Source organism: Hemitrygon akajei, chromosome 5 (assembly GCF_048418815.1).
Source record: "Hemitrygon akajei chromosome 5, sHemAka1.3, whole genome shotgun sequence".
In the NCBI taxonomy this organism is placed as follows: Eukaryota; Metazoa; Chordata; class Chondrichthyes; order Myliobatiformes; family Dasyatidae; genus Hemitrygon; species Hemitrygon akajei.
The window spans coordinates 41,592,960-41,616,257 of record NC_133128.1 but is presented as its reverse complement, the minus strand read 5'-3'; the positions used below and the strand labels follow the sequence as shown (position 1 = coordinate 41,616,257).

Sequence of the window (23,298 nt, the reverse complement as noted above, 5' to 3'; positions counted from 1 at the left end):
GTCAAAAGCAAAAACAATATTGAACAAAAGGAAATCAAACTGAAAAAAGATTTCAATCCATTCGATCATTTCATTCAAATATTTCTGCAATTCTATGGAAATTTAATGGTCATGTCCATAAATTTAAATGATTTGTATTCCCTATACTTCAGTCCCAAATTGATCAATCTCTCAGACTGTTATGCAGGAATGCTCAAATACTTTAAAATGATGTAGTATATTCTTGAAAACAGAAAAAAAAAATCAGTTTTGCTTGTCTTGAGTTGTAATTTCAGGGCACTCAGCAGATGTTTTGTGGTCCTTTCAGTACAACTTGGGTGACATTAAGGATAAATGCATACACAGCTGGTTGAATGATGGACATTGTGCCACCCAACATTTCCGCAAAAGAAAAATTCTCCATACCTCTCATAATCTATTTCCATCTGTCCACCCTTCAGTCTCCAGCCCACCAGAGAACACAATTCTAGTTGTTTGCTCTTTATTGCTAATACAATCCAATCCAGGCAACCTCACCTGTACTTTCTTCAAAGTCTCACATCCTTCCTGTGGCGATCAAAATGATACAGAATACTCCAAATGTGACCAAACCGAAGTTTTGTACACTGCAGAAGGATGATCTATAATATTAGATTCCATACTTGCAAAACATAGAAACATAGAAAATAGGTGCAGGAGTAGGCCATTCGGCCCTTTGAGCCTGCATCGCCATTCATTATGATCATGGCTGATCATCCAACTCAGAACCCTGTACCTGTCTTCTCTCCAAACCCCTGATCCCTTTAGCCACAAGGGCCATATCTAATGTCCTCTTAAATATAGCCAATGAACCGGCCTCAACTGTTTCCTGTGGCAGAGAATTCCACAGATTCACCACTCTCTGTGTGAAGAAGTTTTTCCTCATCTCAGTCCTAAAAGGCTTCCCCTTTATCCTTAAACTGTGACCCCGCATTCTGGACTTCCCCAACATCAGAAACAATTTTCCTGCATCTAGCTTGTCCAATCTCTTTAGAATTTTATACATTTCAACAAGATCCCCCCTCAATCTTCTAAATTCCAATGAGTATAAGCCTAGTCGATCCAGTCTTTCTTCATATGAAAGTCCTGCCATCCCAGGAATCAATCTGGTGAACCTTCTCTGTACTCCCTCTATGGCAAGAATGTCTTTCCTCAGATTAGGGGACCAAAACTGCACACAATACTCTAGGTGCGGTCTCACCAAGGTCTTGTACAACTGCAGTAGAACCTCCCTGCTCCTGTACTCAAATTCTTTTGCTATGAATGCCAACATACCATTTGTCTTTTTCACCGCCTGCTGTACCTGCATGCCCACCTTCAATGACCAATGTACAATGACAACCAGGTCTCATTGCACCTCTCCGTTTCCTAATCCGTCACCATTCAGATAATAATCTGTTTTCCTGTTCTTGCAACCAAAGTGGATAACCTCACACTTATCCACATTAAATTGCATCTGCCATGAATTTACCCACTCACCTAACCTATCCAAGTCACCCTGCATCCTCTTAGCATCCTCCTCACAGTTAACACCACCGCCCAGCTTCGTGTCATCCGCAAACTTGGAGATGCTGCATTTAATTCCTTCGTCTAAATCATTAATATATATTATAAACAACTGGGGTCCCAGCACGGCACCCCACTAGTCACTGCCTGCCATTCTGAAAAGGTCCTGTTTACTCCCACTCTTTGCTTCCTGTCTGCCAACCAATTCTCAATCCACATCAATACCATACCCCCAATACCGTGTGCTTTAAGTTTGCACACTAATCTCCTGTGTGGGACCTTGTCAAAAGCCTTTTGAAAATCTAAATATACCACATCCACTGGCTCTCCCCTATCCACTCTATTAGTTACATCTTCAAAAAATTCTACAAGATTCGTCAGACATGATTTTCCTTTCACAAATCCATGCTTTGTCCGATGTTTTCACCTCTTTCCAAATGTGCTGTTTGATAACCGACTCTAGCATTGTCCAAAAGCAGTGTCCATGTGAGAGTAAAGCAAAACTTCAAATGACTGAATCAGTTCTCAGCTATGCTGTCCTGCCAAAATCCAGTCCCCATTGGTCATAAGCAATTAAAGACCTAATGAGGGAAACTTTGTGAACAACACTACCTTTTAAATGACATGGATGAAAAGTCGAAAGTCACTCTTAGCTGAAATTGAGTGCCAATTAAATATCTTCCACAGCCTGAGGGTTTAGTATTACCAAAGCCAGACATCATATGACTCTAATGATTCCATGTGATAATCAGAAATAGAGGGGCATTCTGGATACAGACATTACTACAACATCTTGGCCAAAGTCTTAATGTTCTTCTCTAGAGCTGGCTGCATCTTTAACCAAAATGTTCCAGGAGCTCTACTAAACAAAACAGAAAATGGCACAGGATATCCAGCAAGACAAAACCAATTCAAAAATTATCACCCTATGTTCAAACATCAGAGAATGCCTATCAATAATCTGTTCGCCAGTGTTCAATTGACATGGGAGCCTTAGTGTGGGATTCCCCAAAAAAATAACTTACAAGTTGAGTTAGTAGTAAGGAAAACAAATTAAATGTTAGCATTTCTTTCCCTAGGACTGTAATGTAAAAACAAGAATGTAATGCTGAAGCTTTATATGATTTTGGGCAGACTACATTCAGAATATTATAAGCAGTTTTGGGCCCAACATTTAAGGAAGGATGTACTGGCATTGGTGAAGGTCCAGAGGAGGTTCACGAAAATTATTCTGGAAATGGAAGTCTTAACATATGACAAGCATGTGTTGGCTCTGGACCTGTACTCTCTGGAGTTCAAAGAATGAGGGTGGATTTCATTGAAACTTATCAAATATCAAAAGGCCTAGATAGGTGGTTGTGGTGAAGATATTTCTCATAGTGGGCGATATTTCCCTGCACCAGAGGGCACAGTCTCATAATAGAAGGGGGCCCAATTAAAACAGTGATGAGGAGGAATTTCTTTAGCCAGAGAGTGTTAATTCTGTGGAATTCATTGCCACAGACGGTTGTTCAGGCCAAGTCACTGGAGATTGATAGGTTCTTGATTAGTCAGGATGCTAAAGGCTGCAGGGAGAAGGCAGAAGAATGGGGGTTGAGAGGGAGAATAATAAATCAGCAGTGGTGAAATTGCAGAGCACACTCGATGGTGCAAATGGCTGAATTCTGTTCCTATGTCTTATGGTTTTATGGTTAATAATGCCCTTGAGAGTAGAAAAGCCAGGCAGTTCAACTAAATTTAAATACAATGCTACTAGCTGCAATTGTTTCCAATCCTAGCCACATTTTAGGGAAGAACATTTAACAGAGAAATCTAGGGGAAAGATTTCACCGCATATGTGAGGCATGGAGACAGAACTGTAGTTGTGTGCGTACTGACTTTAAGCTCTTACATTTACCAGTGGTTTTGATGGAACAATACGCTCACTGGCAATTTAATATCACCTTCTTTTGTTTACTTTCCAAGAGATTCCTATTCCCAACTGTTTGCATACTGATAGGACTGTTATAAATGATGTAAATCAATTGGCTGCATAAAACTTGTAACCCACTATACAAAAAAAAATCGTCACTGTTATTATGAATTGCAGTGTATGGTATTCAGTTAACTTGTGAGGAAAGTTCTATCCCAGGCCAAGTCATGACACGTCTCAAGTAAAGGATCAATGAAAACTATGCAAATATCACAGCCATACAGTTATATTGGCTTTAATGTGATCACTAGGATGCTAGAAATGCAAAGGCATTTTTATATATTTTAAAAAGCCCAAATTCCTTCAGAAATTCACATTTTTAATACCACACTTCTGCTGAGGTTGCTAAAATTAAAAAGTAGCTTTCAAAGTTGCAATATAGTACCGGACCACAAGAGCATCATTTACAATAATGCTGCCTTTGACTGGAATCTCAAGTCACTAGATATATTGTCGTCTCGCAAGGGTTTACGAAACTTTTAACTTTTACGCAGATTCTCCCCAACATTCTTATGCTACCAAGAAAATCCTGTTACTGAGACACACAGGATCCAGATATTAACTCAAAGTAATCTTTCAACATTATGTAGAAATAATATATTAAAAGATTCTGTACTAACAACATTCCCACCCATGCCCCTAAATGTTCTGTAAACAAATCAAGAATAAAAACCATTTTCATTTAGAGTTACAAACAGCTACAGCTACAGCACAGGCATCTCGTTGGCCCAACCAGCCAAAGCTGACATGGTGACCACCCACCTGGTCCCAATTCCCTGCATTGTGAGCCACAACCCTCCATATACCTATCCAAGTGCATCTTCTCTGCACATTTTCCAGTTTAACTGTATCCAATAACAGGGTAACCCAAACTGTGCACAGTACTCACCAATGACTTAATATACTGTAACTCCAATATCCTAATTCTTCTATGTAACACAATGACTGATGAAGGCCAGCATACTAAACCCTTTTTCCCCAACCATCCTACAATATCACTTTCAACCAACTACATACTTGCACTCCCAAGTCCCTCTGTTCCACACCTAGAGTCCTACATTATTTTGATTTTGAATGCATCATCTTACCCTTAAATGTATGGAAATCCATTGGCTCACTTCCCTAGCAGATCAAGATCTTTTTGCAATCTGTGATAACTTTCTTCACCATCAACAATGACTCTTAATTTCATGTCCTGAAATTTACTGATCAAGCCTCATGCACTTGTATCCAAATAATTTATGCAAGTAATAAATAACTAGGGTTCCAACACAGAGCCTTGCAGCATACCACCAGTCACCATCCAGAGAAACCTTCCATCACACCCTCTAATTTCTACCTCTGAACAAATTTTTATCCACCCAACCCAGTTAGATCCCTTGATGTCATGGAACTGAACTTTCCAGAGCAACTTACATCTCAGACCTTGTCAAAGGCCTTGCTAAAGTCTAAACAGAAAGCATCTACTACTCTCTCCTCATCTATCTTTTTGGTTGCTTCTTCAAAGAACTTTAAAAGATTCATCAAGCATGACTTCCCAGGCACAAAGCCATGCTGACTCCTCCTAATCAAACCCTATCCAAATGTTGGTAGATCCTTTCCCTCAGAATTTCCCGCTGTGATTTCCCCACTTCTGATGTCAGGCTGACCAGCCCGTTGTTCCTTAGTTTGTTCTTTAAACACATTTTAAACAATGAAACTACATGAGTAATCTTTGGGATCACCACCTCAGTGCCTACCAATGAAGCAAACACATCCCCACAATGGCATCAGCAATTTCCTCTCCAGCCTCCCTCAAGACAGAAACAGAGGGAAAAGCTCTCAAACCTGCATCATTCAACCACTTTTCAAGCAATGGTTTGAGCTTGCACATGTTCTTAAAGCTGAGGTTCAAGGCTTCAAAACGAGAGATTGTAGTTTGGCTGAAATCATTTCCATAGAGTTTTCCCATGGCAAGTCCTACATCGCCCTAACAAGAGATGTGGAGAATGGAGTAAAAGTTCTTTCATACTTCATGCAATATAAACATTTCAACAATAACCAATACCAAAATCTAAACAGATAGATTTTATTTAGATAGAATGCTCTAAATTTTATTTTGTAAAAGACACTGTTGGTAGAAGCAAAAAAAAATTGCATTTCCCAGAATGAACAAGATGCAGCAATGTTGATATTATCTTTCAACAACAGTAGGATAATGAAAAAGATAGGTAAATGTAGCCACAAAGTTGCCATTGCCATACTTCCACCTTCTTTATGCAGACAAGAAAGACACCATTTAAAAGAAAATCAAATTTTTGCCAATTTTCAAAACAAAAGAAAAAGTCTCGTTATTAGTAACACACGAGATTCTGAAAATGCTGGAAACCTTGAACAATACGCACACAATGCTGGAGGAACTCTGCAGGTCAGGTAGCATCTATGGAAGGGAATAAACCATCAACGTTTCAGACCAAAACTCTTTATCAAGACCAGAAAGGAAGGGGCAGAAGCCAGAATAAGAAGGTGGCTGGTGAAACCAGGTGAGGGGGAAGATAGGTGGCGTAGGGGGATGAAATAGGAAGCTAGGAGGTGATATGTGGAAGAGGTAAGGGCTGGAGAAAGTATCTATAGGCAGGAGAGTAGTCCATGGAATAAAGGGAAGGAGGGGCATCTGAGGGAGGAGATGGGTGGATGAGAAAAGGAGGGGAGAGAGGAGACCAGAATGGAAAATGGTGAGGGGGAAAAATTACCAAAAGTTAGAAGGGTCTTGATCCAAAATGTTGACTGCTAACTCCCCTCATAGATGCTGTCTGACTTGCTGAGTCTCTCCAGCAGTTTGTACATGTTGCTCTAGTTGTTAGTATATATTAGATAAACCAATTATATTTTTGGCCTTACTAGCTATGGCAAGTGCATTATTTACTTATTCTTTGGTTAAAACATTTATGAAATATTTCTATAATTAGTCAAAATGAAGATTACTTTAAACATGTTTGTTAATTACAACTGTTATGTACTCCTAGGGTTCACTTTTTCTGTGGACTGTCACTTTAAAACGCCAGGAGAATGAGACTGACTTTTGGACATTGTTTGGGGGGAGGGGGAGGTGGAGTTATTTGATAGACAATGAATGTTTATGGTTTCTCGCAGCTTGTTTTGAAAAGGCAAATGAGAGGGGTAAAAAAAAACAAAACATACAAAGGGACTGGCAGGGAACACAAAGGGCACATGGCCAGGAAAAGTGTTTCAAAAGAAGTGGTTTCAAAGCGATTTAATGGAGATATAGGTGAACAGCCATAAAAAAAATTCCAATTAGGGCACATAGTGGTTTTGGTGAAATCCATATTGGCCATCCTTGCTAAGAGCTGATATGTGTCTACCACTTTGCTGATGATTGAGAATGCACTGCTTAGATTCATCAGATTATCTCACATTTTTGTAAATGAAACAAAGTGAATTTTACACATTGTTGGGTAGATATTAGTTTTGTCCTTGTACTGTAACAGCTTGGCCAGAGGCAAAACTAGTTCTGGAGTGGTTCTTCAGTATTAAGGTCGGGATATTTTCTGGTCACATCACTTTTTTTATTCAGTGCTCTAAGCCATTTCGTGACATCACTCGGAATAAATCAGTCGCTGCAGACTCTTTTGGTGATGTTGAGTACTTCTGTAGGAGCCAGAGATGGATCATCTATTCAACACTTCAGGTTTAGCATCACATGCTGGTCCTATCAATATTAAAGAATGGACGTCCTTAAAGCCTCTTCTTTCCATTAGCTGTTTAACATGTGGTAGAACTGCAAAGCTTTGATCTGATCCATTGGTTATGAGATTGCTTTCCTCTATCTATTGTATATTGTTTTTGGTATTCAGCATGCTGGTATCCTACATCACAGCTTCACTTGACTGGCACCTCACTAATTCCAGGTATGCCTAGTAAGCTCTTGCAAACCCTTCTGCACGCCTGATTGAGTTGGGATTGATACCCTGTTTTGATGGTAATCATAGAGTGATCATGGTCGGCTGGTGGTGCAGTGACATCAGCGCCGGACTCCGGAACGGAGTTTTCCGGGTTCGAATCCAGACGGACCGCTCCCGAGTATGCTTTCCATCCATGCCGAGTTGAATGTTGAGCTCACAACTCGACCTCGTAAAATAAAGAAAAATACTGTGAAATGTTTGTGGGAGGAGTGGCGCGCCACACAGTCTTGTAAGGCATGAAAATGTCTGACGCTGGCCTTGCAGGCCTGAGTCGACGTTCCTCCATAGAGTGAGGAATATGTGAATTTCTATTGCTGTACAGATAAAGGAGTGACTAAAGGACAGAGAACATGCTCTCTGTAACTGTAACTCTATATTTTGCATTCTGTTATTGCTTTTTCCCTTGTACTATCTCAGAGTACTTATGTACTAAATGGACGTCTTGAAAAACTGTTTTTCACCATATCGCAGCACATGTGACAATAATAAACCAATACATGTTAAGAACACCTGCCATTTTTACCTCCTCGGGAAGTGCATTCTAAACTGTAACTATACTCTGGGTGAAAAAAAATTCTTTCTCCAATTCCTTTTAAACTCTTGCTCCTCAGCTTAAAGTTATGACCCCTGCCTTTAGACACCCTGGGTTACACTTTACTGATGGGAACAGCACATCTCCAATACCTCCATATACCCAATCTAAACCAAACATGATTGTGTGCGTGTGTGTGCACACTCAAAAATTTCCACTCAAGCTCCTTTGTACCAGTCAAATCCTCTGTCCCTAATACAGATTTTTGCTCATTCTCTCTTCAGCTTCCTATATCCTTCCTTCAATTTGAGTTGGAAGGAATATTCCAATTAAATATAATTTATAAATTCTATATAACAAGTTATATGGTGAGTTAAGTAATTATGGTAAATTCTGGCGTGCAAAAAATTAATATATGGAGATAGCAAGCAGTTGAGAAGTTAAGTGGTATGCTAGCTTTTATTTTAAGAGCTGACTTTCAACAGTACAGGTCTCTGCAATTATATAGGGTCTTTGCTGAGATACAGAAAGTGCTGTGTGCAATTTTGATCTCCATGCCCAAATAAACCTTTGGGCAATAAATTCATTAGAGAGTGAATTATTTCAGTATAAATAGGTTCTCTTAGGACTGTGTGAGTCTATACACATTATGCTCAGAAGAATGAAAGGTGATCTTGCTGAAACAAAAGATTCCAAATGCAGTTATCAGTAATAGAGTAGCCATTGAGAAGCTGCTTCCCCGGGATGGTGAATGCAGATTCAGAAAGCACAGACCAAAGTAAGTGACAAACAGGGTGGGAAAAGGGAGGAAGTATTCAATGAGGGTTCTAAATCTTTAAAATTTTGTCTCAAAGAATTGTGGATATTAAGTTAGTGCATACATTCAGGCTAAAATGCCTAATTATTTAGATAATGGAATTAAAGATAGGAGAAAGTGGGTACATAGGTTGTGGTAACAACTATTATTGTAATCAATACTTCTGCAGCTCAAAGGCTGTAAGGTTTACATATTAGACCTTAACGACTAAAAAGTTTGTTTTTGATTTTATGTGCCTCTGCAGAGCATTACAAATTGCTTCTATGCTAATTTCATTATAAAGTGCACACAAAACACTAAAGTAAAACAACTAATCTACTATGGCTGGAATGCAGTTGTTATTTCAATTTATCAGTAGATATTTTAAGTTGCATTCAACAATTTAATCTATTTGGAGACAATACAGTGGTTCAATATGCATCAAATCACACAAAAATAAAAATTTGTTTTCCTACCTGAGTGAACCCAAGTTTGATACGTCTCTGCTTAAATGTCTTGGCAAACTGCTCAAGTTCCTCAAGGTCACTTGGTTCCTCTATGTTAGGAGTATCTACGCGCTTTGGTGTCGACTGGCTCTGCTGTACCGATTGGATAGGAGCCGTTGATATAGTTGTGCGTGTTGGTGTTGCTGGCTGAAAAGAATCAATTTTATAACAACTGAGATTTAAAAACATGATACGTTAATCAGCCTAGATCCTAGAATGATCTAGAATCACTAGATTCTGGAAAGGTTCCTGAGTACTGGAAAATTGCAGATGTCCCTCCACTCTACAAGAAGGGAGGGAAGCAGTAGAAAGGCAATTTATTCTGTTAGTCTGACCTCAGTGGTTGGGAAGATGCTGGAGTTGATTTCTAAGGATGTGGTTTCGGGGTACTTGGAGGCAAATGATAAAATAGGGTGTAATCAGCATGGTTTCCTCAAGGGAAAATCTTGCCTGATAAATCTGATGGAATTCCTTGAAGAAATAACAAACAGATTCGGTCAATGTTGTGTACTTGGATTTTCGGAAGGCCTTTGACATGGTGCCACATATGAGCCTGCTTAACAAGTTAAGAGCCTGTGTTATTACAGGAAAGATTCTAGCATGGATAAAGCATTGGTAGGAGGCAAAGAGTGGGAATAAGGGAGCCTTTTCTGGTTGGCTGCCGGTGACTAGTGATGTTCCACAGGGGTCTGTGTTGGGACCGATTCTTTTTATATTAAGTGTTAATGATTTGGATGATGGAATTGATGGCTTTGTTGAAAAGTCTGCAGACAATACAAAAGTAGGTGGAGGGGCAGATAGTTTCAAAGGAGTAGAGGGGCTACAGAAGGACTTAAGACAGATTAGGAAAATGAGCAAAGAAATAGAATACGGTGTCAGTGAGTATACGGTCATGCACTTTGATAGAAGAAATGAAAGGGTTGACTATTTTCTAAATGGAGAGAAAGTACAAAAATCTGAGGTGCAAAAGGATTTGGGAGTCCTTGTGCAGGATTCCCTAAAGACTAACTGCAGGTTGAGTCTATGCTGAGGAAGGCAAATGCAATGTTAGCATTCATTTCAAGAGGACTAGAATATAAAAGCAAGGATGTAATGTTGAGACTTCATAAAGCAATGACAAGGCTTAAATGAAGTATTGTGAGCAGTTTTGGGCTCTTTATCTTACAAAGAATATGCTGAAAGTAGAGAAGGTTCAAAGAAGGTTCACGATGTTACGTACCCGTGGGTATCTTGTACCTGTCACGTGATGTAATTGAAGCTATGCTGGAGATGAGGTAATCATCTTGTGATGGTGGAGTGACATCATTTTCCCGCCAGTGAGAGGTCATGTGGTAGTTTTTTTCCCAACAGGGTATAAAAGGAGAACGCCACCCTGTGACGTGGGCAGTTCGTGGCTGAATTCGCCACTGACTCTATGCTGCTGCGTATTCCAATATTATGACGCAGTTTCATTTAAAAGTGGAGTTTTACTTTCTGTTTTAAGTCTCAAAGGTTATTGCCGGCAGTTTCGCTAGAATACTGCTAGTTTGGTCAGTGGAGAGTGAAGATTTTAAAGGAGTTCGTAAATCCCAAAGGATTGGGAAAGTTAGTGTCAACGGTGAAACAGATTTGACCTTTGTTTAATCTTTGCACGAGGAATTAGTAACAAGTATCCATGATAACTCCTCTTCTGCCAGAAGAGCAGAGGGTTGGATACAAAGTTTCGTCAAAGAAAGGTCAGTGCCTTTAAGCCGTTTTATTTCCTCCGATCGTAAATCCTTCGGGGAATAACATACTTCAGCTGGGATCAGCAGTAACCCCACGAAAGAGGGTTTAAATCATTTCAAGAAGTCTCTCCTTTAACGGACTGTGTAAGCATTTGGACTTTCGCATTACTACTCTAGGAAATGTTTTTGCATTATCGCTTTAAGAACTGTTTGAGCTGCCATATCGCAGCTGACTTCCGGTTAAGTTAATTGTTTGTTTACTTTTGGGGTTTTTTTTTTTTACAGTGTTTAATAAATGTTTTATTTGTTATTAAAAAAACCTGTCTCAAATCATATGTTCATTGTTGCTGATTTGTAACAACAAAAATGATTCCAGGATTAAATGGCTTGTCATATAAAGACCATTAGACGGCACTGAGCCTGTATTCACTGGAATTCAGAAGAATGAGGGGTGACCTAATTGAAACATATCAAATGGTGAAAGGCCTGGATAGAGTGGATGTGGAGAGGATGTTTCCTGTGGTGAGAGAGTCTAAGACCAGAAGACACAGCCTCAGAATAGAGGGGTGACTTTTTAGAAAGAAGATACAGAGGAATTACTTTAGGCAGAGAGTAGTGAATCTGTGGAGCCCAAGTCTTTATGTATATTTAAGGCAGAGGTTGACGGATCCTTCATCAGTCAGGGCACGAAGGGATATGGGGGCAGTGGGGGGAGTGAAGAGGGAGGCAGGAGATTGGGACTGAGAGGAAAATTGAATCAGCTGTGATGAAATTGCAGAACAAGCTCAAAGGGCCAAATGGCCTAAATCTGCTCCTATATATGATGGTCTAACGGCAAGAATAGATTTACAAATGAATCCTTCAATAAGATGACAAATTTTAAAACTAGGATTAACATTATCATTCATTCCAAAAACAAAAGTCCAGGTAAAATTGTTTCAAAGGAAATAATGCAAGATAACACCTCCCCCAATTTACCTTTTCACTAACTGCAAGATTTTGTGTAAAAGGTCATAGTAGAACACTAAAACCAAGTTTCTGAGCCTATGAAAAGCTGAAAAAAAAAGGAACTACAGAAGACAAAAATCGGTGGTAAGACTAGAAAATAATGGAAACACTTAGCAGGTCAAGCAGCATCTGTGGAAAATGGAACAGTTAACATTTCAGATCAAAGAAATTTTAGCACAAGAACATCCTGGGAACAGCCGTTATTTTCCAGAAATTTCTTCTATCTGCTTTACAAGTACAGTGGATTACAGTTAACTGGAACTTATCAGAACCAGTATATTTTTAGCTCAATTAAGCAGCTGCCCCAATTAACCGAAGATCTTTTATATGCATTTTTTTTATCCATGTCTTATTACTCCACAGTCATTGATAATCTTTTGCTGAAAAATTTTCTTGCATTTGTTCTAAGCTTGAGCTCCTGCTTTCCTGAAATGAGTTCAGTTTGCTAATACTCTTAACAATTATATATTCTGCTCTCACAATTAAAAGCACTATATAAATACATACCTGCCATGCATTCAACACTCCATTTTCTCCAAAGGCATCATACAATATAACATTATTTCACTCTGCCAGTGAAAATCAGCTCTTCCGTTCACTCGCCTGGAGTTTATAAACTCCTGTTTCACTTTCTGCAGCTTTCATCTCAAACTGCAAATATCTTCCTTTGCACAGAAGACTCTAGCTAACCACAGCCTTATACCAAATTTCTGAGCAGAAGAGAGATCTGCATTTTCAGAAAAACTACTCTAATCCTATCTGAACTTTCGGAGCTACAGCACAAGTGCCAACTTGCATCAAAAATCAACAACTGAAATAAGGTGAAGATGTCCCTTTCTCATGTTGCCCTTGAAGTCAAAGTTCTCAAAACATTTTGAAAAGCAAAAACAACAGCTTTTTATATGATTAAAAAAATATGAAAAATAAAGACTAAAGGTCTTTCATTCTTCCTTCATAAAAATTCCAACTACTCTCAACGAAATATGCACTTGGTTAGCAAAGCAAAAGGGCAATGCATGCTAAGGTGGGTAATTTATAGCTGGTATCTCCTCAAAGTTATACTTAAATTGAATCTGTTGAATGAAATCTTGGATCCTAAACTTACCCTGTTTCATTTTCATTAAATGTATATACCTCTCAGTTACACTAGAATACTGACACAGAAAATTGGTCACACCATATAAATTTTAAACTACAAGTACGTAAACAAAGATGAAACTAATCTTGTGTTATATCATGGCTTAGTGACATCTTTACCTGAGATTCTGAATGACTTAATATAAATGCAAATGCTGAATTATACAAAAGACCTGAAATTCTTAGCTATTTAGAATGTTATAGTGCATTTTCAAGTGTAACGCCAAGTTTTGTGCATCCAAAAACAAGGAAGCATTGTAACACTTCTGACATATTAAGGAAATTTTTAGCGCATTGTTCTAGTCTCATAAAACTGACCTGCGTGCTGAAGGTGATGCTTGGCTGAGACTGCAGGAGGTTGGCTTGGCTTTGCTGAGGTAGTTGTTGTAGAAGGTTCTGGGCTTGTACGAGACCTAAAATGAAAATAGAAGTACATAATTTTTTTAAATTGCTGTATGCACAACTGAAAGACATAAGCAAATCCATTCATTATTGAGCACCTTTGATCAATTATAAGATTGATGAACAAATGAAAATTTGTAACAACATGTCAAATACTGGAAATACAAATTTGCTATCAACTGCTACAGTTCTGGAGGCAGCTTTATATCTAGCACATAAAACACATGTGGTGAGTTACTGACTGTATAAAAGAAAAACTAACATGTTTCTATGGTTAGGGCATCCAACAGTTGTTTCTTTTGCCACCACTAGAATAAGATTGTAATTGTCCTTCTTGAACCTTGGATTACCACCTTTTGCAGTTAACCTCTTCACTTTCTTGCTCTGATTTTGGTGATAAGAGCCCATGATATTATAGGAAAGAGACTATCATGGATAGAAATTTGGCTAAGTGGCAGAAAGCAAAGAGTGGAAATAAAGGGAGCCTTTTCTGGTTGGCTGCTGGTTACTAATGGCGATCCCTAAGGGTCAGTGTCGGGTCCCCTACTTCTCATAAGCAATGTTGATGATCTGGATGATGGAATTAATGGCTTTTTGGCCAAGTTTGTGGACTTGTTTGTGGGTGAGGGGTGGATACTGTTGAGGAAGCTGGGAGTGTACAGGAGGACTTGGACAAATTAGGAGAATGGAGAAAGAAAGAGCACTGGAATTTAGTATAGAGAAGTGTATGGTCATGCACCTTCAGGTAAGGAACAAAAGCATAGACCATTTTCTAAATGAGGAGTGAATTCAGAAATTGGAGGAGCAAAGCAACTTGAGAGTTCTAGTGCAAGGTTCCTAAAAGTTAACTTGATGGTTGAGTTGGTAGTAAGAAAGTTCTATAGATATGATCTATGCCTTCACAAGTTATCCTGTGTTTTGTGTACTACTGTGCTTTACAACCTGGATTGAAGAAATATTGTCTCATTTCTATATACATTATATGTCTATTTACATTACATACATGTATATAGTTCAATGGCAATAAATTTGACTTGAAAAAAAATCTAATACAGGTGTCCCCCACTTTACAAATGTTCGCTTTACACCACTTCCATTTTACAAAAGACCTACATTAGTAACACAAGTGAATCTGCAGATGCTGGAAATAAATAAAAAACACAAAATGCTGGCAGAACTCAGCAGGCCAGACAGCATCTATGGGAGGAGGTAGTGACGACGTTTCGGGCCGAAACCCTTCATCAGGATTGATGAAGGGTTTCAGCCCGAAACGTCGTCACTACACTCCTGATGAAGGGTTTCGGCCCAAAACATTGTCACTACCTCCTCCCATATATGCTGTTCTGGTCTGCTGAGTTCTACCAGCATTTTGTGTTTTTTTACCTACATTAGTAACCTGTTTTCACATTACAAAGAGGATTTTCGCTTTTACGAAATTTTTTCCCAAATAAATTAATAGTTCCATTTTGGCTTAAGAAAGGTTTCATAGGAACGTTCTACCTTCGTAAGGGGTGGGGAGGGGGGAGGACACCTGTATTAGCATTTATTTCCACAGAACTAGAATATAAAAGCAAGAATGCAAGGCTAAGGGCTTTATAAGATATTAGTCAGACTACATTTGAAGTACTTTGAGCAGTTTTAGGCCCAATATTTAATAAAGGATGTGCTGGCATTGAAGAGGATCCAGAGGAGGTTTACAGGAATGGTCCTGGGAATTAAAGAGTTATAATCTATGAGTGTTTGATAGCTCTGGACCTGCACTTGCTGGAGTTTAGAAGAATGGGGGTAAGAAGGAGTGGAATCTCACTGAAACCTAATGAATACTGATTAGTGGAGGAGTCTAGGAGCAAAGGGCAATCCTCAAAATAGGACATCCCCTCAGAATAGAGATAAGGAGGAATTTCTTTAGCCAAAGGTTGGTGAATGTGGAATTCACTGCCACAGAGAGCTATGAAGGCCAAGTCATTGTGTATATTTAATGCAGAGTTATAAGTTCATGAATAGTAAGAGTGTCAAAGGTTACAGGGAGAAGGCAGAAGAATGGGGTTGAGAAGGAAAATAAATCAGCCATGATCGGATGGCAGAGCAGACTCAATGGGCCAAATGATCTAATTCTGTTCCTATGTCTTATGCTCTAAAAATGTTAATCCTAAAATATTTATCCTAAAATTGACTTTTTTAAAATTATGTCTATTCTATTACTCTTTGGTATAACACATAATCATAAGTAGCATATTTGGCAAAGTTTTCTGTTGCATCTTCCATTTCATTACTAAAAATGAAAAAAGAGATTGCATACACAAAATACAAGGCTGCAGTAGATCATTGAGTTGAATGATTTTAGTTACTTCTGTAGGATGGACAGACTCAAAGTCTGAAGGGATGAGACCAACATTGCCACATATTTTGTTGCACAATAGCAACTTCTTCCATCCTATCCATGTTGTCTTAATGTCACTCAAATGTTTCCAAATGATAGAACATACCAATATTTAGCTAGATGTGGCATTGTATAAACCATAAGAACAACACAGAAACACCCACAGACCTGACCAAAGTTCTCTTGACACAACCGTTTATTCTTTATTTGTTCACAGCCATTAAGGAATCAAAATTTTCTAACCTAAATGGGTATTGCTAACAGGTAAATAAGCCTCTTATCATTACCTTGGGGAAACAAAACTGCAGCAATCAAATAAGCATTTTATAGATCTATTATACTTTTTCAATTTGCAACAAACTTTCAAAACTGAGAAGCAAAATATAATTTCCCAGAAATATCTCTTTAGAGAAATGCCTAGTATGCAACAGTCTAATTATATAATTCATGTATTTCAGCTTCTCAATTCATATATATATTAATATAAACATATGGATGCATTTTTCGTAATCAATCTAAACAAAGCAAGAGCGTAGTAGTTCAAGGTGAAAGACATCATGTAATCTGGTGAGTTTGACTGTATTGGCTGCTATCACAGAAAAATAAATAATCACAAGTTACCACTGTCATGGATGTGGAAGAAAGTTTTAAGATATATGCCAGGAGTAGATCCTAGCTGGTGGTAAAATTTTCAGAAATGAGAATAACCAATTAACTTTGTAGCTAATTTCATTCTCTGAATCCAAAACTCCTTTCAGATATGACATTCTTAATTCCCATATCTCAAAATACAGCAATTTGCCCAGATTTTATTTAATTCCATGTTAAAATTGCCCTTCACCTTGCTGTCCCTGTGGAGTTTGTGAGATGATGAACTGCGTTGGTTGCAAGTTGGTGGTGATTGGGTGACCCGGTTGCACCAGAACAAACTGCTGCAGATTCAAGTTCTGTTGCTGTAACTGCTGTAATTGTTGCAGATCCTACAAGAGAATTAGTGCTGTATTTTAAGATAAGCATATGCTAAGAACAATGCAGCTGAATGATTTACAGAATCATAAAACAACTGTACTATAACAGTTACTTCAAATATCCCAAAACGCAAAAGGTGCATTTTGATTTCTAACAAATGAAAATCTGATACCGGACAGTTAATTTGTATAGAAACCCCAATTAAGTATATTCAGTATATTGAATTCAAGATATATTTTTAACTTAAGTCAACAACTAGTTAGTTTTCTGAAATGGTCATCCATGACGCTGTTGCTGATGCCATTCACAGTTGAATAAAGCAATTCCAACCTCTTACAAAAAAAGCCAAGTTATAGGAAACTGTCTACTCCATTCTGTAAAAGGACTGGATGGTTTGGAGTTTGTAAAACGTGTGCAAGATAGTTTTTTGCAAAACATAGAGGTACCAACTAGAGAAGGGGCAGTGTTGCCATCTCCTGTTAGGGAATGAGATAGGTCAGGTGACGGAGGTATGTGTTGGGGAGCACTTCAGGTCCAGTGATCACAATGCCATTAGTTTCAATATAATTATAGAGAAGGATAGGTCTGGACCCAGGGTTGAGATTTTTGATTGGAGAAAGGCTAACTTTGAGGAGATGCGAAAGGATTTAGAAGGGGGATTGAGACAATTTGTTTTATGGGAAGGATGTAATAGAGAAATAGAGGTCGTTTAAAAGTGAAATTCTGAGGGTGCAGAATCTTTATGTTCCTGTTAGGTTGAAAGGAAAGGTTAAAAGTTTGAGAGAGCCATGGTTTTCAAAGGATATTGGAAACTTGGTTCGGAAAGAGAGAGATATCTACAATAAATATAGGCAGCATGGAGTAAATGAGGTGCTCGAGGAATATAAAGAATGTAAGAAGAATCTTAAGAAAGAAATTAGAAAAGCTAAAAGAAGATACAAGGTTGCTTTGGCAAGTAAGGTGAAAATAAATCCAAAGCGTTTCTACAGTTATATTAATAGCAAAAGGATAGTGAGGGATAAAATTGGTCCCATAGAGAATCAGAGTGGACAGCAACGTGTGGAGCCAAAAGAGATGGGGGAGAGTTTGAACAATTTCTTTTCTTCGGTATTCACTAAGGAGAAGGATATTGAATTGTGTAAGGTAAGGGAAACAAGTAGGGTAGTTATGGAAACTATGATGATAAAAGAAGAGGAAGTACTGGCGCTTTTAAAAAATATAAAAGTGGATAAGCCTCCGGGTCCTGACAGGATATGCCCAAGGACCTTGAGGGAAGTTAGTGTAGAAATAGCAGGGGCTCTGACAGAAATATTTCAAATGTCATTATAAACGGGGATGGTGCCAGAGGACTGGCATATTGCTCATGTGGTTCCACTGTTTAAAAAGGGTTCTAAGAGTAAAACTAGCAATTATTGGCCTGTAGGTTTGACGTCAGTGGTGGGTAAATTAATGGAAAGTATTCTTAGAGATGGTACATATAATTATCTGGATAGATAAGCTCTGATTAGGAACAGTCAACATGGATTTGTGCGTGGAAGGTCATGTTTGACAAATCTTATTGAATTTTTTGAAGAGGTTACTAGGAAAGTTGACAAGGGTAAAGCAGTGGATGTTGTCTATATGAACTTCAGTAAGACCTCTGACAAGGTTCCGCATGGAAGGTTCAATCGTTAGGTATTAATATTGAAGTAGTAAAATGGATTCAACAGTGGCTGGATGGGAGATGCCAGAGAGTAGTGGTGAATAACCGTTTGTCAGGTTGGAGGCCGGTGACTAGTGGTGTGCCTCAGGGATCTGTAATGGGTCCAATGTTGTTTGTCATATACATTAATGATCTGGATGATGGGGTGGTAAATTGGATTAGTAGGTATGCAGATGATACTAAGATAGGTAGCACTGTGGATAATGAAGTAGGTTTTCTAAGCTTGCAGAGAGACTAAGGCCAGTTAAAAGAGTGGACTGAAAGATGGCAGATGGAATTTAATGCTGATAAGTGTGAGGTGCTACATTTTGGTAGGACTAATCAAAATAGGACATACATGGTAAATGGAAGGGCACTGAGGAATGCAGTAGAACAGAGTGATCTAGGAATAATAGGGCATATTTCCCTGAAGGTGGAATCTCATGTGGATAGGGTGGTAAAGAAAGCTTTTGGTATGCTGGCCTTTATAAATCAAGAGTATTGAGTATAGGAGTTGGGATGTAATGTTAAAATTATACAAGGCATTGGTAAGGCCAAATTTGGAGTATTGTGTACAGTTCTGGTCACCAAATTATAGGAAAGATGTCAACAAAATAGAGTACAGAGGAGATTTACTAGACTGTTACCTGGGTTTCAGCACCTAAGTTACAGAGAAAGGTTGAACAAGTTAGGTCTTTATTCTTTGGAGCGTAGGAGGTTGAGGGGGGGACTTGATAGAGGTATTTAAAATTATGACGGGGATAGATAGAGTAGATGTGGATAGGCTTTTTCCATTGAGAGTAGGGGAGATTCAAACAAGAGGACATGAGTTGAGCGTTAGGGGGCAAAAGTTTAGGGGTAACACGAGGGGGAACTTCTTTACTCAGAGAGTGGTAGCTATGTGGAACGAGCTTCCAGTAGAAGTGGTAGAGGCAGGATTGATATTGTCATTAAAAAAAAAAAAATTGGCTAGGTATATGGACAGGAAAGGAATGGTGGGTTATGGGCTGAGTGCAGGTCGGTGGGACTAGGTCAGGGTAAGCGTTCGGCATGGACTAGAAGGGCCGAGGGGGCCTGTTTCCATGCTGTAATTGTTATATGGTTATAATATAAACTGTCAACCTTGTTGAAAACTGCATAAATGTAAAAAAAAACAAAACATATCCAGAAGTGTTTGGAGGAAATATAAAACAAATATTTTCTTTAGAGGGCCAACTTTTACTTAATTAAGAAGAACTCTAGTAAATCTAAATACACAATGTGAATTATTTTGGTACATTGGCCTTCATAAGTCAATGTACTGAGTAGAGGAGGTGGATGTTATGTTGAAGTTGTATAAGATGTTGGTGAGGCCTAATTTGAAGTACTGTGTGCAGTTTCGGTCACCTACCTACAGGAAAGATGAAAACAGGTTAAACGAGTACAAGGAAAGTTTACAAGGATGCTGCCAGATCTAGAATACCTGAGTTATAAGGAAAGATTGAACAGGCTACGAGATTATTCCCTGAAGATTGAGAGATTTGATAAAGGTATACAAAATTGAATGTTTAAGAGAAGCTTGGATAGGTACATGGACAATAGGGGTATGGAGGGCTATGGTCTCAGTGGAGGTTGATGGGAGTAGGCAGTTTAAATGGTTTGGCTTGGACTTGATGGGCCAAAGAGCCTGGTTCTGTGCTGTACTTCTCTATGACTATAAATACAGAAAAGGTATTTGAGAAACTATACTTATATTGGAGACATATTGTTAAAATTAGAAAAAGTCAAACCGCCAGATGAATTCAGTGAGTCAGGCAGCAACTGTGAAGGGAAATGCACAGACAATGAGTCGGGTTGAGACCTTGCATCTAGCATCTAGATTGATTGTGCATTTCCCACAGATGCTGCCTGATCCACTGAGTTTCTCCAACAATTTGTTTTTTTTTGCTCTAGATTCCAGCATCAGCAGCCTCTGTGCCTCCATATTAAAATTAATACTGGGTTAGAGAGGAGTTAAGACGGAAATATGCTTACAAAATGTAAAATCAGGCTATATTTAATTTTACTATGAATTATTAGAAACCTACCTCTTAGTTCTGACAAGTTTTCAAAGCTAAAGTAACTGCTTTAAAAGCCAAGCACTTAGAGAGCACAAATAGACTCAATCATTGCATTTGTTTCTATAAACAAAATAGATCCAACAGGACTACAGTACAGGAGATTTGAGAGTTAGGAAGGCAGAGAGGAAATTCCAAAAGGGACTCTAGGATAACTTGTTGCCTCTTAGTACCAGGGTTGAAGATGTCTCTGGACAGTAGCATAACATTTTCAAGGGGGAGGGTAAGTAGAGAGATGTTATTGTGCACACAATACATTGGTAGAAAAAGGCTGAGCCTCTCCAGAGTGATTATAAGAGACTAGGAAAGAGGTTGTGGGGGGAAGCAGGGTTGCAACTTCAATGAATAGGGACCAATATCTAGTGGGCAGATTTGTTTGGCAAAGGGGTGCGATCCAAAGCAACAGCGAGGCGGATGAAGGCCAAAAGTTGATTCAGAATTGAATGGGAACCAGAATACGAGGTCAGAAAGTGGAGGGATTGAGAGGAAGGTAGATGTCAGAACCAGTAAGTCTATGAAGAAAGGCAGGCAGAAAAGTAATATGCACAATGGAACAAAGGCATAAGTTTATTTATTTTAATGCAATGAGTATTAAGGGCAAAGGAAGTGAGCTTAGAGTATGGATCAATACACATGGAAAAATTATGTTGTGATTATAACAGAGACTTGGTTGAGAAAAGGATAGGAATGGATACTTAATGTTCCACAAAGTTTCAATGCAAGACCTAAAGAACTGAGCAGGTTACGCCATTCGGACCATCAAGTCTTCTCTGCCATTCCACATCTGATTTATTAGACCTCTCAACTTCATTCTCTCTGTGACCTTTGATGCCCTTACTAATCAAGAACCTATCAACCTTCGCTTTAAATATAAGTGATGACTTGGCCTCCACAGCCATCTGTGGCAATGAATTCATAGATTTCCCACTCTCTGGCAAAAGAAATTCCTCTTTATATCTGTTCTAAAGGGATGTGCTTGTATCCTGAATATGTACCCTCTTGTCCTCAGAGAAGTCTGAGAAAATATTTATTATTCAAGGACAATTATCACAGTTGAACTTTAGAGGGGACATAATGAAGGCTTCAGCCACTGAGTACACATGGATAGAATTCAAAAGTAAGAAAGATGCAATCACTTTCATGGGATTATACTATGAACTGCCCCCCACTCCTATTTGTTTTGTGCATCTGTGGCAGTTTCTTAAAACAGGGTGCAAGTAATCCATCTAGTAATCCATTTATCAGTAAGTGAGTCTGACCAGGTGGTCGACCATTCTATGGGGGAAGACTTAGGAACCAATGATAAAAGATAAATATAGACATTGCAGGAAGGCAATAAATTGGGCTAGGGCAAATAGTGAAGTATTAGGCAGGAGCAAGGGGAAGTTGATTGGGAATAGCTGAGATCTACATCGGAAAGACGAAGCTTGGTAAAGACCAACTGCAGACTACAGGACCTGTACGTTCCAGTTAGAAGGAAGGACAAGAAATGCCAAGTAAGGAATGTTGGATGATAAGAGATGTGGTAAATTTGGTCAAGAAGGAAAAAAGAGATGTCTTGGGTCTCTTGAAGAACATTAAGATGGACAAATACTTTGGGCTTGATAGGATGTACTCCAGGTTATTGAGAGAAAGGAGATTGCTGGGCTTTAACCAAGATCTTGCGCTCTCCAGCCCAGGCAAAGATCCAGAGGATTATGTAGCTAATGTGGTTCTTTTGTCAAAGAGAAATAGGGATAATCCTGGATATTTTGTAGTAAAGACAGAGCAAGCTGATATCTTTTCTCCTCCAATGTTATGTCTAATAGTACATGCACTTAAATTAAGGGGGATTAAGTTCAAAGGAGATATGCAAGGCAAGTTTGTTTTTTTGTACAGAAAACCCGGTGGGTGCCTAGAATGCTATGCCCAGAATGGTGGTGAAGGTGAAGGCAGATACAATGGAAGCTCTTCAGAAGGTCGTAGATAGATACATGAATATGTAGATTATGGAGATCTGGACTATGTGCAGGCAGAAGGATTAATTAGGCATCATTAATTAGCTTAATAGTTCAGCGCAACACTGTAGGCCAAATGGCCTGTTCCTTTGCTGTACTATTTTATGTTCCATATATCTGGAGTGATTTGATAAACTCAATATTTTAACCAAAAAGTTTCTTAGAAGCACCAAGTCCTTCGTTTTGTTTATTCATACAAAGAATTTGAGTGTTGTTGGCAAGTCAAGCATGTCAGTTATATGTTTTGAATACGCCACTTGCAAATTGAGAAGCCAAGAATCAGCTAAATAATTTAAGATAACTTTTCTTATAAACATTACAGAAAAGTTTTGAGAAATGTAGTTGAAATTAATGGAAATTTTGTAATCCAATAGCATTTAAAATAAAACATGCCACAATATACTAATGACATTCTATTATTTCCTTCTTTTTAAACCACAGATGTGTTTCTTACATTTCGGGAGAGAGAAAATATAGTTGAGTTCCTATGCACAAATTATTTGGAACAATCACATTTATGTAGACAAGCACAATTTTTTTTTGCTTTTAGAATTTATAATTAATCTGATTTCCCCACAAAATTTATTTTAGTTCTGCAAGCCTGCTTTGAAAGTTTTTCATGAATTGCTG

The 23,298-nt window shown here is 38.5% G+C and overlaps 1 protein-coding gene across 7 annotated transcripts in view; it reads right to left on the bottom strand.

Moving 5' to 3' along the window:
• The window catches only part of LOC140727681 (POU domain, class 2, transcription factor 1-like), a 168,792-nt gene that overhangs the window by 47,068 nt on the left and 98,426 nt on the right, over positions 1-23,298 (bottom strand). For all 7 annotated transcript variants that reach the window (XM_073045332.1, XM_073045333.1, XM_073045331.1 and 4 more), the window contains 4 exons: positions 16,767-16,905; positions 13,462-13,556; positions 9,263-9,439; positions 5,324-5,465 (listed from right to left, as the gene is read on the bottom strand). In XM_073045332.1, the coding sequence (XP_072901433.1) occupies positions 5,324-5,465; positions 9,263-9,439; positions 13,462-13,556; positions 16,767-16,905 (553 nt within the window). The remainder of the gene's footprint in view (positions 1-5,323; positions 5,466-9,262; positions 9,440-13,461; positions 13,557-16,766; positions 16,906-23,298) is intronic.